Source organism: Rattus norvegicus, chromosome 18, assembly GCF_021556685.1.
Source record: "Rattus norvegicus strain SHRSP/BbbUtx chromosome 18, alternate assembly SHRSP_T2T, whole genome shotgun sequence".
Lineage (NCBI taxonomy): Eukaryota > Metazoa > Chordata > Mammalia > Rodentia > Muridae > Rattus > Rattus norvegicus.
The window spans coordinates 16,717,864-16,733,188 of record NC_141551.1 but is presented as its reverse complement, the minus strand read 5'-3'; the positions used below and the strand labels follow the sequence as shown (position 1 = coordinate 16,733,188).

The window sequence follows — 15,325 nt, the reverse complement described above, 5'->3', positions numbered from 1 at the left end:
CATATTAAAAATAGCAACAAAATAATTTTATGGTTGGGGATGAGGAACTGCATTAAATTGTCACAGCACTGGAAGGTTGAGAACCACTGTTTTAGCTCCTGGAGATCTGATGCCTTCTTTTGGCCCCTATTAGTACCTACACTCACATGGCATGCATACATAGATGTGTGCCATAAACTAACCCACATAAACAAATATGAAACTTTACATGCTAATCTGTGAGGATAGGAAAGACAATTGTCAAAGCCAACCTGCCATAATGAAAAATCTCAGTAACCTGGGACTAAAGTAACTGTTCCTCCCCTCCAAGAAAAGACACCTTAAAAATTCCTTATAGCTATCCACCTATAAAGATAATCTAAAAGAACAATTTGTTTCTGTCCTTGTTCTTCTGGAACAAGGCAAGATTGTCAACTATAACTGTCTATTGGAAGGTGACTAGAGGTTCATGGAAGAAAAGAAAATGCATACAGACCAGACAGAAATGCAGGTGACATTATTTTATAAGAAACATAAAGGGATCTACATTAAATACACTGAAATGTATTTTTAAAATGTTACTATGATAAATTTGACTCTTTAAATATAATCTCTTTAAATATAATCCCTCTACCCCAGCACTCATGATTTGTTACTATTATTAGGGCTAAATCAGACATATCACACCTAAGATTAGATCATAAAGAGACACTGACTTCTGACCTACTCAGTGTTGCTAATTGTTATCAAAGCCAGGGGCCAAGTAAATGCTGAAGGCACTGGCTTCTTCTTGATGCTTACAGTAAACTGTCAGGAGAGAAAGGTTAACTTACCAAAGACCAAAGCTACATACACACACACACACACACACACACACACACACACACACACACACACACACACACAGGGGTGGGATGGGAAGGAAGGATGCAGGGAGAGAGGTAGGGAGGGGCTGAAGTTTAAAAAAAAAAACCTCCTTCTGAGTACATTTTAAATCCTAGATACCACCATGCAAAACAAGTTTTATAAAGGCAAACTTTTGTTGAAGCTTTTAAAAATTAAACTTTTTATCTCAATATAAACAAAAAAGATATGTTACAAGATTAATGTTTGGGCTCAAAATATCTTCAAACAGCAAAGTCTCCAAGAAACTTATCAGTATTTTAAGCTGACATATTTTGTTATAATACGTTGGGCACCAGAGAGAAAACAGATTTTAAATGTGCTAATCAATTGTTTAGAATTCTTCCTCAGCTTGTTCAGCAGCATGTGCATCTTAACTGCATCTGCTTCTGCTACTCTCATATTTCTGCTTTCTCCTGTGTATTGTAGTTTACTGATGTCTGAATATCTTCAGTACCTCAACAAACAAGATGAATATATTTCAATGCTCAGAACTAAGCAGACTTTCCTTGGCTCAGGTTCTACTGATTTTATGAATAGCCTGCCTCAACATTTGCTGTAACTCTTTTGGTTCTCGGTGCACCATAGGCACCAAATTCTCTACACAAAACTTCCATTCAGGTAGACCAGATGTCTCTTCTCAATGTCTGTCCCACATTCAGCTTTATGCTTTCTCAGCCTGATGAATCTCTACGTTTACTGTGCATGCGGTGGTTGGCCTTGGTTATGCTAGGTTTTCATGGTGGTTACATGATTATGCTTATAGTATTGGTCTCTACCAGCCTGGGCCTGTGAAGTATTCTTGTCTTTCTTCCAGCATGTAACTCTTCCCTCCATTCAGTTTTGTGCCTCCCTCCCACCATCAGATGAATTCTAAAAATTATATATCCTTTTCCTGAAAATGTGTTTTGTTTACCAAAAGAAGATAGAGAACCTCCCTATCATCCCCATGGCAAGTGTTGTTTCCCCTCCAACAGTGCCCCAAGAGAAATCAGTATCTTGCCAAATAGAGCCTCTGAACAAAAGCTTCCCCTACATTTGCTCTCCCACTCTTACCTGCCCACACTGGACATCAGCAATCTCCCACATACTTTATGTAGCTAAAACCCAGGTAGTCCAGGTCCTCTAGTGCTTACTGCTGCCTTTCCCTTACAGCACAGGTCTTCCTCGGTCTTGAGCTAGTTGTCAGCTCTATTCTAATGTCATGTGTATTCAGTTTGTTCCACATTTTTATTATTGTAAGAGGAGGAACAACATCCTTTAAGTCATAAGATTTAATAATGTAATTACAGGTGTAATTACTTGTTTTGCATTTATTTTCCTAACATTTCATTTCCATTTCCAAAGTTGAAAGAAGTTTAATAACAAAACATTAACTACCATTTCATTATATCCCATAGAACTATAATATTTACTAATTATAAAAGGGAAAACCCAACTTCACAATGGAGAAACTTGAAGCAGTAAACTCCACCTCAACCAGGTTCAGCAAAAGGTACATCACTTCTTTCATATTCTTGCTATAAATGTAGAACTTGAATCTTACTAAGAGAAAACCAACAAGCCCATATTGAGGGAAATTATACAAAATATTTGATTGCTCCTCTTTAAAAATGACAAGGACAAGAAGGACTGAAATAATGTCACTGACTGGAGAACACTAAAAGGATGGGATAAGTGACAACACAGTGGAACCCTGAATCCGAACGTTAGATCCCCATGAGGAGTGGATGGGGGTGGACAGACAGATATGCAATTTTAAAGAAATAACATAATTGAGCTATAATTAAGGGATGCAGTTATAAATTCATGATGTTGTCCACTGTATTCCCTTTAGTAGAAAATGTATAAAAATGTATAGAATAAGAAGGGAGAGAAAATAGTTTTTATTTTTTCCCACGTAATATGCAGTTTTAATGGGGCTAGAGAGATGGCTCAGCAGTTAAGAGCACTGGCTGCTCTTCCAGAAGACCCAGGTTCTACTCTCAGCATCCATACGGCAGCTAACAACTGTCCGTAATTCCAGTTCCAGGGGACCCAACACCCTGATATAGACATACATGCCTGCAAAACACCAATGCACATAAAATAAAAATAAAAGGTGTGAAATTTTAATTTTAAAAGCTGATCATTTTAATTTTGGCATAATTCCCAGTAAATTTAAATTGTAGAGAAAAAAAACTATAGAGTAAATAAGGATACAATAGTTTGACCTCTGCAAAAGCCAATATATATTGCTGAAGCATATCCAAATATCTTTGTTGTCTTAGATTATTCCAATACTCTAAAACTTTTAAAAATTTGAGTATAATATAAGAATGTCTTTAACAAAGGTTTAAAGACAACATATACTGAATTATCAATAATTATTTTATAACCAATTAATAGAGTAGGAATAAAGACATTAACTTCTGAAGTATTAACTTGAGAATACTTAGTTCTCAAATGCTTTAATCCAAGAAACTCACAGCTGCAATCTTGAAGCAGCAGACTAAACCAGTGCTCCTTGGGATTTCTGAGAAACTGCTTTGCGCTTCCTTGGTGTATCAGCAATTTTTTCTTCCCTCCCTCTTATTTCAGGTGTGTGCAATCTGAATTTGTTATAGCAGGTACATAAAATGATTCAATGGTAGATAATAATTATAGTCCAAAGTACATAGACAACATGCATGAAGACCGACTAAATGCTTAGGAAATGCATGTGTATCAGTGGAGCATGAGTCTGAGTCAATCCATCCAAATGAGGAAACTGTCTACTCATGGCACTGTGTGAATGCCACACAAAATGGAAAAAGGACTGATTATAGAAAAACTGACTTTGTGCAGGAGGTAGAGTCTGGTCAGACTACAAGAAACACTGCTAAGTGCACAGTAATTAGTCAAAACATTCTTTGAGTAGCAGATCTCAGAATGCACCATCTAAAATGGAATTTATGAATACACAGTTGAACATTTATAAAATCCCAGTAAAGTTCAATTGTCTCCTATCAACATGAAGTTAAAGTCTATCTTCTCTAGAAATTTTCTGTGTAATTTATTAAAAGACTATCCCCGGCCCCAAAATATTCCATAAAAGCGTCAAAAAAGAAGTTAAAAATTCTTAAGTAACTGAAAAATCAAAGTCTAACATTCCTATTGCAGGGCAATGTACATTTAATTCTTACCTAACAGTTAAAATGGATATTTTTTAAAGGAGAAAATGAAAGAATGATCTATTGCTCAGTTTACAATTTGAAACTAACGGGGCTTTTTTTTCCATCTCAGAAATGTTAAGTAGAAACAGCAAACTGTCCTCTAGGAAAAATTAGAGTATCTGGGCCTACAGCACAAGCAGGCTCTTGGGAAGAGAGCATGAACAGGCAGCAGTGGAGACGAGACAGGCAATAGGAGGGTTTGGAGATTGCTCTAGAACACAGGCCATCTTTCAGCTAGTACTGCAGCTGTGCCTAGAACCATTTCAACATGTTGAAACGTATTTCCCTACAAAAATAAAGCCAACTGCCACTAGTGCACAGCCCCCATTGCCACCTCAAGGCCCCTGTAAACAGGGGCATGCATATAGAGGACCATCGCCTCAGCGTCTTTCAGCAGGACCTATGATGCTTTGTAAAGCTACTCACTGTTCAGGTCTATACATGGTGCTGTTTTCCCATCTATGCAAACAATCCATTCATCCTGCTGTGAAAGACTTTCTAGGGCATATAATTCAGTACCTGTAACAATAATTCTGTCTAGAGAAAATGCAGACAACACCCTACTTCCCTTCTGCACATGTAACTCAATACCAGGTATCCGAGGGAAGCCCCTCCATTTACTTGAAGTCCATATGGCAACTCATCCCTTTGTACATTCTTCCATAAGCAACATAATTCACATCACTGCAACTTCTCTTCGTTGCATTCTCCATTAGCCTCTAAATTTTGGTTTACCCTCATACGTTATTACCGTTAGTGCTGTTAACACAAATGAGAAAGTCCCCTAAATATATGAAGATTATTAAGGAAGTGCACCCATACATTTAGTAGCAGAAATTCCAAAGTCTGTTTGTTTTCTTACCTGTTAGCACAATTTTGCTCACTTACATTCACTATGGACGAGGGATGTATTTTATTTATCTGTGCTGTCTAACCACCATGCCTTTCTATAAATTAATTTCAAACTTCTCCTGGAATAATGCCAGCAGGCTAGTATGAGAGCCAAAACTTCTTACATGTGCTACATCATAAAAGAATATGTAAGGTTTCTAAATTTTCTAATACTTTCCCCAATATGATTGTTTTCCTTTTTTTGATAAAGGTCTCACTCTGTAGAACAGACTGGCCTTGAACTCAGAGATCTGCCTAACTCTGCCTTCCCTAGTGCTAGAATCAAATGTGTGTGCCATCACAATTTTATATTTAATACACGAAGCATGCCATACACTTTCATCAACACTATTGTCCTTTATTTGTTGTATTTGAATTAACTCATTTTCTAGCCTATCATGTGAATGATAAATTTTATTTTATTACATTTATTCATGTACATATTTTAGGCATCTTACCTTTTTATGTTTTTTAAGTAAAAATAATTTAGTGCAAAAAACTTGAAAATGAAAACCACCACACAGCTACAACAACCTAAGTACTCAGACAAGCATTTGTCCAGACCCACATCTCTATGTCTCAATGAACATCGGCACAGCTAGAAAAGTCCTTTCGAAGCTGTAGGACTGTGCCTTAGATTTTACACTTCTAACATTAATTACATTTTTATGGTCTCATCTACCACAACATTTTAAAAAGCTATCAGTGTTAAAAGTAGAAAACCATTAGCACAATTTTTTACCTACACTGTCTTTCCTCAATACCTTAATCTTCCTTTCTTTCTGCCTTTTACACACATATACAAGATCCAGCTACAGCTGCTCCCATGGACATGTTATAGGTTAAAATGCACACGCGGAAGCAAATCTGTGGCCCTTCTCTAAGCTCTTGCTGCAGAGCGTCAGTACAGACAGGAGGTTCACACGGAGCCTCTGTATGGCTCCGTCCAAGATACAAGTACACTTTCCACCTGACATTACCAAAGTCAAGACCCTATCTATTTCAGAAAAAGGAGAGACTCAGGGCTTAGGAATAGCTCTTGTAAAGACACTTTAAACATCAAAAGATATATTTTAAAAATAAGTTAACACCATGCCTTTATATTATATATCAGTCTGTAACTGAGATACTGAATTCTACATCCTTCTGAAAGGGTGCTGCCAATGGCCAGTGGTGGCTGCCAAGCAGTCTCGGTGACGTGCTGCCTTAAAGATGCCGAAGGATTTGCATCCAAGCCGATCTTAAGGAGGAACACTGAAGTGTGTCACGGAAAACCACCACCTTCCTAAGGCTTCTGGCTCCTTTCTCCATCCGGTTTGACCTTATACAAGGTGAATGTAACCCTTCATGGCCAATCGTTCTTCTGAAGAGACACAAACTAAGCCAGCCTCTAAAACCTCGGCCTAACATTTTCTATTAATACTTCATCGTTATTCTCTATTTAATCAAAATTGAGACTATTGATTTGAAAACAAAACAAAACGATATACCAGACAAGGCAAGCAAAACATAAAAGCAGCAGATTCTGCCTTACTTTACATGTGATTTGTAAAGCACAGTTTTCCCATGAATAAGTAACTACATTTAAACGTCCTTTATAAAGAACACAATTTTTTCTCTTCAGAATGAAATTTGAGCTTGCATTTCCTCTCTATTTTACTTTTATGTTCTTCTTGAATAATGAACAGAATTGAGGACAGTCAGAATCTAAGTCATATAAAGACGACATCTGCACAGAGGGGTTGCTCAGAGCAGGGGGCCAGCACCCAGAGAGGTAGGTGTAAAAAGAATACTCACTCACAAGGAGGCCTAGTAGGCGGTGGAGACTCGGGCAGGACATCTGCTGTACCAGGGCCTAACTAGGGTAACTTGAACTAGGAGATAATGGTGAGCTAGCATGCTGACTAAGATCCCAAGCATGATGGGAGATTTACGCAGGGTTTTAAGTAAACGCTGATAAAGCAGAGCCGATAAGGAATCAGCACTGTGCTCACACTGAGTTAACCTGAAGCAGAGCTAAGAAGGACAAACCCTGTGTGCAGGATCCAGATGTAGGCTACAAGAAGAGAGTTATCAAGAAAGCGTAGGCCATTATGCTGATGGGGACTAAGGAGCACACGTTCCCCCAGATAAAATCAAGGCCTAGCAGAGTAAAGAGAACATTCAAAGAAAAGATCAACTCAAAGAAAACCAGAGGGGAGAGGGGAAAACAAAGGCAAACTAGCTGGGACTAGTGTGCTGTAGGAGCAGGGAAGGAGGAGTGTGTGGGAAGGGACTGGAGGACTGCAGTGGGAAATGGGAGTGCTAGCATACTGAGGAAAGTCTCTCTTCAGGACATGGCATAACAGCCAAGATGGAGCATTAGCTACATGCAAGATGGCTTAACAAAGACGCCAAGAAAACACAACAAAGGAAAAGAGCTCCTCACTGCAAGCTAAGAGTTACCGTTACAGGACACTCATCAAGAACAACTATGAAACCTTCAAATGGTGCTTTGAATAGTTATTTGATGACTACAGAACAAAAGTAGGAACTGATAGAGAAAAAAATAATAGAAAAATCATTATGCTCCTGGCAGTTCTATAGTGTGAAGTGTCAAAGGGAATTATGAGAAATGCACAGACCTGAATGAGACGACCGCACGGTAGGCATGTGGGCACAGTGAAGGCATGCCAAGGAGGAGGCTCGCTCACACTAAGAGAAATGCATGGGCTCTACGCGCTCACCATAAGAGAAACAGAGGGAAAGACAAACAGAGTAAGTCCAAAGCAATGAGAAAGAAGGAAATAACACAGATGAGAGAATTTTTAAAAAAATTAATCTACTAGAGACTGGAAACATAGGAATGGAAGTACATTCAATAAAAAGCTGGGGGAAAGTCAATAAAACTGATATGCCTAGCAAAGAGAGAAGAGAAAAGATTCAAATCACTACTGTCAAAAATGAAGGATTGCAGATACCGCGTCATTAATGAGACAGTGAAAGAATAATGTTAACTTTAAGCTCACAAATTTGACAACTTGAAAGAAATGAAGCAATTCTCAAAAACTACAAGTTCCTTGTGATGGAGATATGGCTCAGAGGTTAAGAGCATGGGATATGTATTCATGCAGACGACCACCGATCTGATTCTCAGCAACTCTAGTTCCACGGGAACCGACGCCCTCTTCTGACCGTCATAGGCGGCAGCATGCATGCAGGCAACACACCCACACCCACAAACGCTAATAAGATATAATTTAAAAATACCCTACAGACTTGTAAGTTCAATCAAAATAAAATAGACAATGTGAATAACCTTAAAAACATTAAAGAAATTAAAATTTTAATTTAAAGATTCTTTGAAAGGAAGTCTCCAGGCTTTTACCACTTCACTGGAGAATACTAACAAACATTTAAGAACTCACGTCACTTCAAAGCAGACTTGATGGCATATGCATTAACCCAGCACTTAGGGGGCTAAGGCAGGAAAACTGCAAGTTCACAGCCAAACTCAGTTAAATACAAATATAGAGGGGAAGAGGAGGAGAGGGAGAGAGCCAAAGAGGGAGGAGGGAGTGGAGAGAGGGGGAGAGGGGGAGAGGGCAAAGGAGGGAGAAAGTGGAGGTGGAAGAGACAGAGACAGAGGGAGACAGGGGGAAAGAGAGAAGGAGAGACTCTAAAACCTAAAAATCAAAGCCAACCTAACACTTGATTTCATACACATTCTCCCAGAAATTATAAGCAGGAAAATCGCTAATTATACATAATGGGGCTATTATTACCATGACACAAATCAAAGTGACAGTTTGAAAGCACAAAACTTAGGACCAATACTTCTCATGAACTTTGCTATAGAAATTCAAAATAGCAAATCAAACTGTTCCATACATGAAATCAGTTTTTACAACCTAAGCTTAACGCATAGCTTTAACCTTAACACCCCAAAAGAGAATAACATATGTGTGTGCAGTGCTAATCACTTGAGAAAGAATCTAAGACATTAACGACAGCCTTAAACAGAGCAAATACCTCATAAATATCGGAAGCAATATGTGATATGGGTTGATAACATCTTTTTGCAATTTTGAGTTCTATTCTGGATTATTTGGAGTAAATAAAGTAACCCCCTTCCTCATAAATTCTGCTAGAGAGCTCTATAGAGAACAGCTTGTTTCTTTCCCACACCATGTTTTCTGTGCAGTTCAACAAATACAGAGCAAAGCCTTTTCTTTAGGTCAGACAGAAGACATGGGAGAAGGGGACAATTCAAATTGGGGTGTATTCTTGGTCAAATTAATACAAAAAAATTGGATTCCTTAATTTTGATTTTGATTCCTTAATGTGTTTATCAATGCAACAAATAACATAAAAATTGATCTGTAGCTTGATGAAATACTAGTGTGTCAGTAGAGTTTTTTCTTTTTGCTTTTGTTTTACTGGCATTGACAAGCTTGTGCTAAAGTTACTATGGAAAGACTAGCCCTGTTCTTTTTCAAAATAAGAACAAAGTGAGAAGAGTTACTCTACTAAGTATAAAGCTTTCTCTACTGTATATGTACAGTAATGGAGGCGGGGACAGGCAGGCAGGCCAATGCAAAGCAGGAACCCAGAAAGAGGCTCATACAAATATGCACCTAACAGAAACACATAAAAGATTTCTATAAATGGTGCTGGCATAAATGGACATCAACAACAACAACCATAACCACCAAAAAACTCAACTCAGACATTCATAATACAAAAACCGACTCAACTGGATCCTTGATAAAAAGAAAAAGAAAAGACACACTTACCTAGTTAAGGTTGAAAGCTTTAGACTGTGGAGACCCTGAGGATACTGAGGAGGAGGAGAAAAATGGAGGAGGAGGAAAGTACTTACACTACACAGCCAACCAGAGACCTACATTTAAGCACGTGAACAACTCTCAAAACTCAGTACGAACACCCAAACACTCTGGTGTGCTAGAGCCACAAGAATGCGCCCCGTTCTGGTGTGATATAGCTATGAGAATGCGCCCCGTTCCAGCGAAGACACAGACAGGAGTAAGAACATGAAATAATGTCCCTGTTATCGACCATTATAAAAGACAAACTAACCAACATCATTAAATTCCCCTGAAATTCCTAACGTTAAAATTACAGACTTTGGAAGTTACAATTCCAAACACTAGATTTTTTTTTCATTGTTGGTGGGGGTGTAAAATGCTACATCTTCTTTGAAATATGGTTTCTTAGAAAATAAAACACACTTAATACCAAAGAAAGCAAACTGTAGTGCACATGTGAAAATCTATACTTGAATGTAGCAAATTCATTTGTAACTGTCAAACTCAGAAGGAATTCCAATGCTTTCCACTGACGAACCGTTAATCTAGCACCTCTACACCGAAAGGAAAACAAAGAAATACTGAGACATATACAACTTGGAAGGCTTCAAAGAATCATACTAAAAAGAATCAATCTGGAAAAAAATGACACAATATCTGATCCCATTCGTATAGTTTTCTTGACAGACTGTAATTTTAGTGCTAGAAGAACAGGTTTAACCACAGAGAAACGGGAGTTTTGGATTAGGGAAGTGGGCAGGAAATAAAGTATCTGTGCTGAGGCAGGGGTTGATGGATCAGAGGTTAAAAGTGTGTGCTGCTCTTCCAGAACATCTAAGTTCCATTCCCAGCACCCACGTCAGGGGGATCACAGCCACCTGTGACTGCAGGGCTAGCGAAGCCAACATTCTTTTCTGGTTTCTAAGAATACCTACATACACGTGCATAAACACAAAATTTTTTATGTGCAAATAAAGTGGTAAACACTTGCCTATCATGTACAAGGCCCTAGAGTCAATTCCCAGCACCTTTAAAAAACAAAAGAAATACAAAATCCTTGTAACAAAACTATTCAGAACTTTTACCATAGTGATTTTAATAAATCTATAATGAGTACATGTAAAACTGGTGATCTCTGTATATAACAGACAAGTTCTATGAATGTCAGTTTTCTGGTTAAAATAGTATAGTTGTAGTTAATCAAAATATTACCATCAGTAGACACTGGGTAAAGTGTGGATAAGTTCTCTCTACATTTATAATACAGCTATAATAACATCTATAGTTGTTTCAGAATAAAAAGTTATTCTCTCTTTTTTTAAAGAAATGAAAAAGTTCATCTATTTTATTTTATTTCTGTGATTCCCAGAGTCCTGTATTAAAATAAAATTCAAGTTTATCAAGTCTGATGCTAATAAAAATCAGTCCTGACATAAATAGGGCTGAAGGAAAGCTCATTCTTCACTGGGAAATCTAACGTGCTAATAACAATACACCACTTTGGGATATATAGAGTAGCCATTGCAGTACCGTGCCATTGTGGATGGAGGCACATCGCAGATGTATTTTACTGCAGTGGTACAAAAATACATTAGAATAGATGCAATCAGTCGCCCTTGCAATATTGCTACAATTTTAATGCAAATTGTCCAAAGTCTTGTTAAATGCTAGTCCCCTAGTGCAATAATTTTGAGGTAACTCCTTGTGAGAAAGTGATAGGTCAATGGATGTAGGCCCTTGAATGTGAGTATTTGGGCAATAAAAAACATTTTTTTAAAAGTTCATTTTTATTTGATTAATGACAAAATGGCATTAGTGTTCTATTACTATGAAGAGACACCATAACCAAGGCAATTCTTATTTTAAAAAAAATAGCATTCAGTTGAGGCTTCTCTACAGTCTCAGAGGTTTAGTGTATTGTCAGCGTGGCAGAGTGCATGGAAGCACACAGGCAGACACAGTACTGAAGGAACCCGGAGGTCTGCATTGAGATCTGCAGACGGCAGGAGGAGCCACTCACTGGCCCTGGCTTGAGCTTCTGAAATGCTAAAGCCCACCCCCCAGTGACACTCTTCCTCTGACAAGGATGCACCTACTCTGACTGGGTCATACCTCCTGACTCAGTCAGGCAGTGCCACTCCCTGGGTGATGAGGCACTCAAATCTACAAACCTCTGGGTTCCATTCAAACCGCCACAGACTTCACATACATTACCAATACTCTGCTCTCAATGAGTTGTCGCCTGTATAGCCGCCATGGAAGGTTGTCTCACCTGGCCAGTTCTTTAATTAAATTGGCAATGCGCCTTTTGTCCTCAACACATAAATCTTTCAATGACGCACTCTTCAGTCCTCTCTTGCAGAAACTCTAGAATAAAACACCTTCTGGTTACTGTTACTAAAAACAAATTTTAACTACTTTTATCAAATTAAACATGGAAAGTGAAATTTCTTAGAAATTACTTATCTGGTTGATTACTAGGTATGTTTTTCATTTAAACCTACTATGAATTCCAGACATGCTAGGGAACTGATAACAAACTAGACAACATTATAGAATTTACAGGAGGAGGCACACAGAACTGGAAGATATGCCTACTAATTACTAGAGAAGGTAAGTACCTTCCCACATTAGGGTGATATGTCTCTGGAAGACACTGTGACTCCAGGACTGTTTAAGATATATAAAGGCTAGTTAGGAGACACTGTTATTAAGTTTTTAAAAATCAAATTTCTGAAGGGCCAGATATAAGAAAGACTGGAATTTTCCTGCAGTGTTTTTGCATGCCAGGAATACAATAAGTATTTTTTTACCTGATACCCATCTCGTTTTCACAGCAGTGTGACTGGGCAGACACTGCTCCTGCTCTCCATTAAGAGTACACAGTTTGAGACAAGATGGATGAAGCTAAGAGGTGCAGGCTGACAGGAACCGGCTATAGATCTCTCCTGAGAGACACAGCCAGAGCATGTCAAATATAGAGGGGAATGCTAGCAGCAAACCACTGAACTGAGGACGGGACCCCCGTTGGAGGAATTAGAGAAAGGATTGAAGGAGCTGAAAGGGCTTGCAACCCCATATGAACAACAATGCCAACCAACTAGAGCTTCCAGGGACTAAGCCACTACCCAAAGACTATACATGGACTGACCCAGGACTCCAACTGCATATGTATCAGAGAATAGCCTTGTTGGGGCACCAGGGGAAGGGGAAGCCCTTGGTCCTGCCAAGGTTGGATCCCCAGTGTAGGGGATTGTGGGGGGGAACGGTAGTAGCGGGGTGGAAGAGGAGGGGAGGGGTTAGGGGGCTAATGGACGGGAAACGGGGAAAGGGAATAACATTTGAAATGTAAATAAGAAATGCCCAATTTAATAAAAATGGGGAGGGAGGACACACACACACACACACACACACACACACACACACACACACAAAGCGTACAGTTCAGCCACAGTTGTAGCAGCTGAATGGCAGAATAGAGTGCAAACATGGATTCCGCTATGTCCTCAAACACTATGCTATGCTGTGGTGTGATCGATTTAAGACACTTTTACAGAAATCCTTGTGGAGACATTTGGAAAATTAGAAAGGGAAGTCACTCCATTAGAGAAACACAAAGATTCAGAACTCTGTAGTATACAGTACTATATGGGTGTTTAGGTTTTTATTACTTCTTTCATATATTTTCCATGATTAAAATTTTTTAATAAGGATATGTAAAAATCAAGATAAAATATTAGTTTTTAAAATTCATTTAAAATAAAAGACATTGGTATTCTTTTAAATTTTTAGTATCACTTAAATCTAAGTTAAATTTAAATTGCCATTTGAAAAAAACAGGAAGAGAATCAGAAGCATATAATATTATAGGTAAATTTTTAAAGATGAGTATAAAGGCAATGTCAAAAACTGAAAAACTCAAACTGGGGAGCTGAAGGCACTGGACTGGGCAACAGAAGAAGTGAAGACAGGTGCAGGGCGCAAACCCCAAACAAACTCTGGCAGTCGGCACAATCTTATCAGCCATTTTATTACTGTTGTTTGTTTTCAGGGTAGCCTCAGATTACACTGAGCTTCTGGTCCTTCCACCTCTGCCGGCACAGGCCTGGCATTATAGACCTATACGACCATCACACTCACTATGGGTGCTGGGACTGCACACACAGGGTTTCCTTCATGCTGGCAGGCAAGCACTCTGATCACCTAAGCCACCTCTCCAGCCAGCCACTGTGTTGGACAGCAAAACCTGAAAACATGAATGCACGCCACCCAGAGAACAGCACAACTTGGCAACTTTTGCACCAGCACTCCCCGTTCTGTGGCTTCACTACTCCCTTTCATCTTGAAGCCCACCTTTCCGTGCTCAGCACTGTAATACTGAGTTGGGACTTTAGGAACCTCATTTCTTCTTTGGCATCTGGCTCTCTGATAAACTCTACTACAAAAAGAACTAGATTGAGACCAAGGTTGTAAGAAGGGAAGAGAATATACTCGTCCTTGCCTGCTTCCTGGGGCCTTCAGGGACACTCCAGCTGGTTACTCTCACAGGACAACTGGCTCTAGTTTATAACTGTTCCTAGAATTCAGCCTCTGAAGGGCAGACAGCAAAGCCAGTCAGACGGGTACCCTGACACAGAAGTCCAAGCTTCAATTTAAGCGCATGCCCCAATGTTCTATTCCAAGTCTTACTACTTCAAACCTGTTCTTGTTCATCCACCCCTGGAAAATGGTGGCTGTGTTTTACAGTTAATCCCTCACAATATCTTACTGTTTCCTTTTTGCTTTTCCAGTACCTATTTGACAACTTTTTAAAAGACAGGGTTTTTCTATGTAGCCCTGGCTGTCACAGGACTTGCTTTGTAGACCAGGCGTCTCTGAACTCGAGAGATTCGCCTGGCTCTGCTTCCGAAGGGCTGGGATAAAGGAGTGTGCCACCATAAGGTGTGTGTGATGGCTTCACCTTGCATGTGTATTTAAGCACCACATGTACACAGTGCCCACAGAGGCCAGAAGATGGCATCAGATGCCCCAGAACTGGAGTTATAGGTGGTTGTGAGTCACCGTGTAGATGCTGAGATAGGAACTTGTGTCTTCTGAAAAAGCAGCAAGCGCTCTCTAATGCTGATCCATCTCCTTAGTTAAAATGATAGATGAGTGCTAACACGTTAGCGAAAAGAAACTTAAAATTTCTCTATACAACATTAAGAAAGCTCATGAATACCCTAACAAGCAAAAAACTTAGTCCTGTGATACATACGAGTATTTATATAAAATTCCAAACATATAAAACTAAACATTGCTAAAAAATAAAAATATATCACTCTGTATAGGACAGGGTTTTGAAAACTATAGTTGAAAGCCAAGTTTAGCTCAATATATACTTTTATAAATGAAAATTTATTAAAAACAAAATAAAAACCCACCAAGTCCAACATTTAAGATTTCCTAAGGTTGGTTCATCTCATGCCACAGGGGTAAAGCTGTATGAGTAAGATGAATGTTTTTGATCTAAAGCCAACAAGTTGATTCTACTTGAAGTTTGACCTATGA

The 15,325-nt window shown here is 38.9% G+C and overlaps 1 protein-coding gene across 11 annotated transcripts in view; it reads right to left on the bottom strand.

Annotated features, from left to right (window-relative positions):
• Nucleotides 1-15,325, bottom strand: part of Kiaa1328 (KIAA1328 homolog) — a 294,734-nt gene that overhangs the window by 269,201 nt on the left and 10,208 nt on the right. For 10 of the 11 annotated variants that reach the window (XR_015642431.1, XR_015642433.1, XR_015642432.1 and 7 more), the window contains 1 exon segment: nt 12,048-12,142. The exons of the other annotated variant lie outside the window; for it this stretch is intronic. Coding sequence is in view for 7 of the 10 variants with exons in the window: in NM_001437308.1 (NP_001424237.1) it covers nt 12,048-12,142 (95 nt within the window). In the remaining 3 variants the exon portion in view is untranslated. 11 annotated transcript variants of the gene reach the window in all.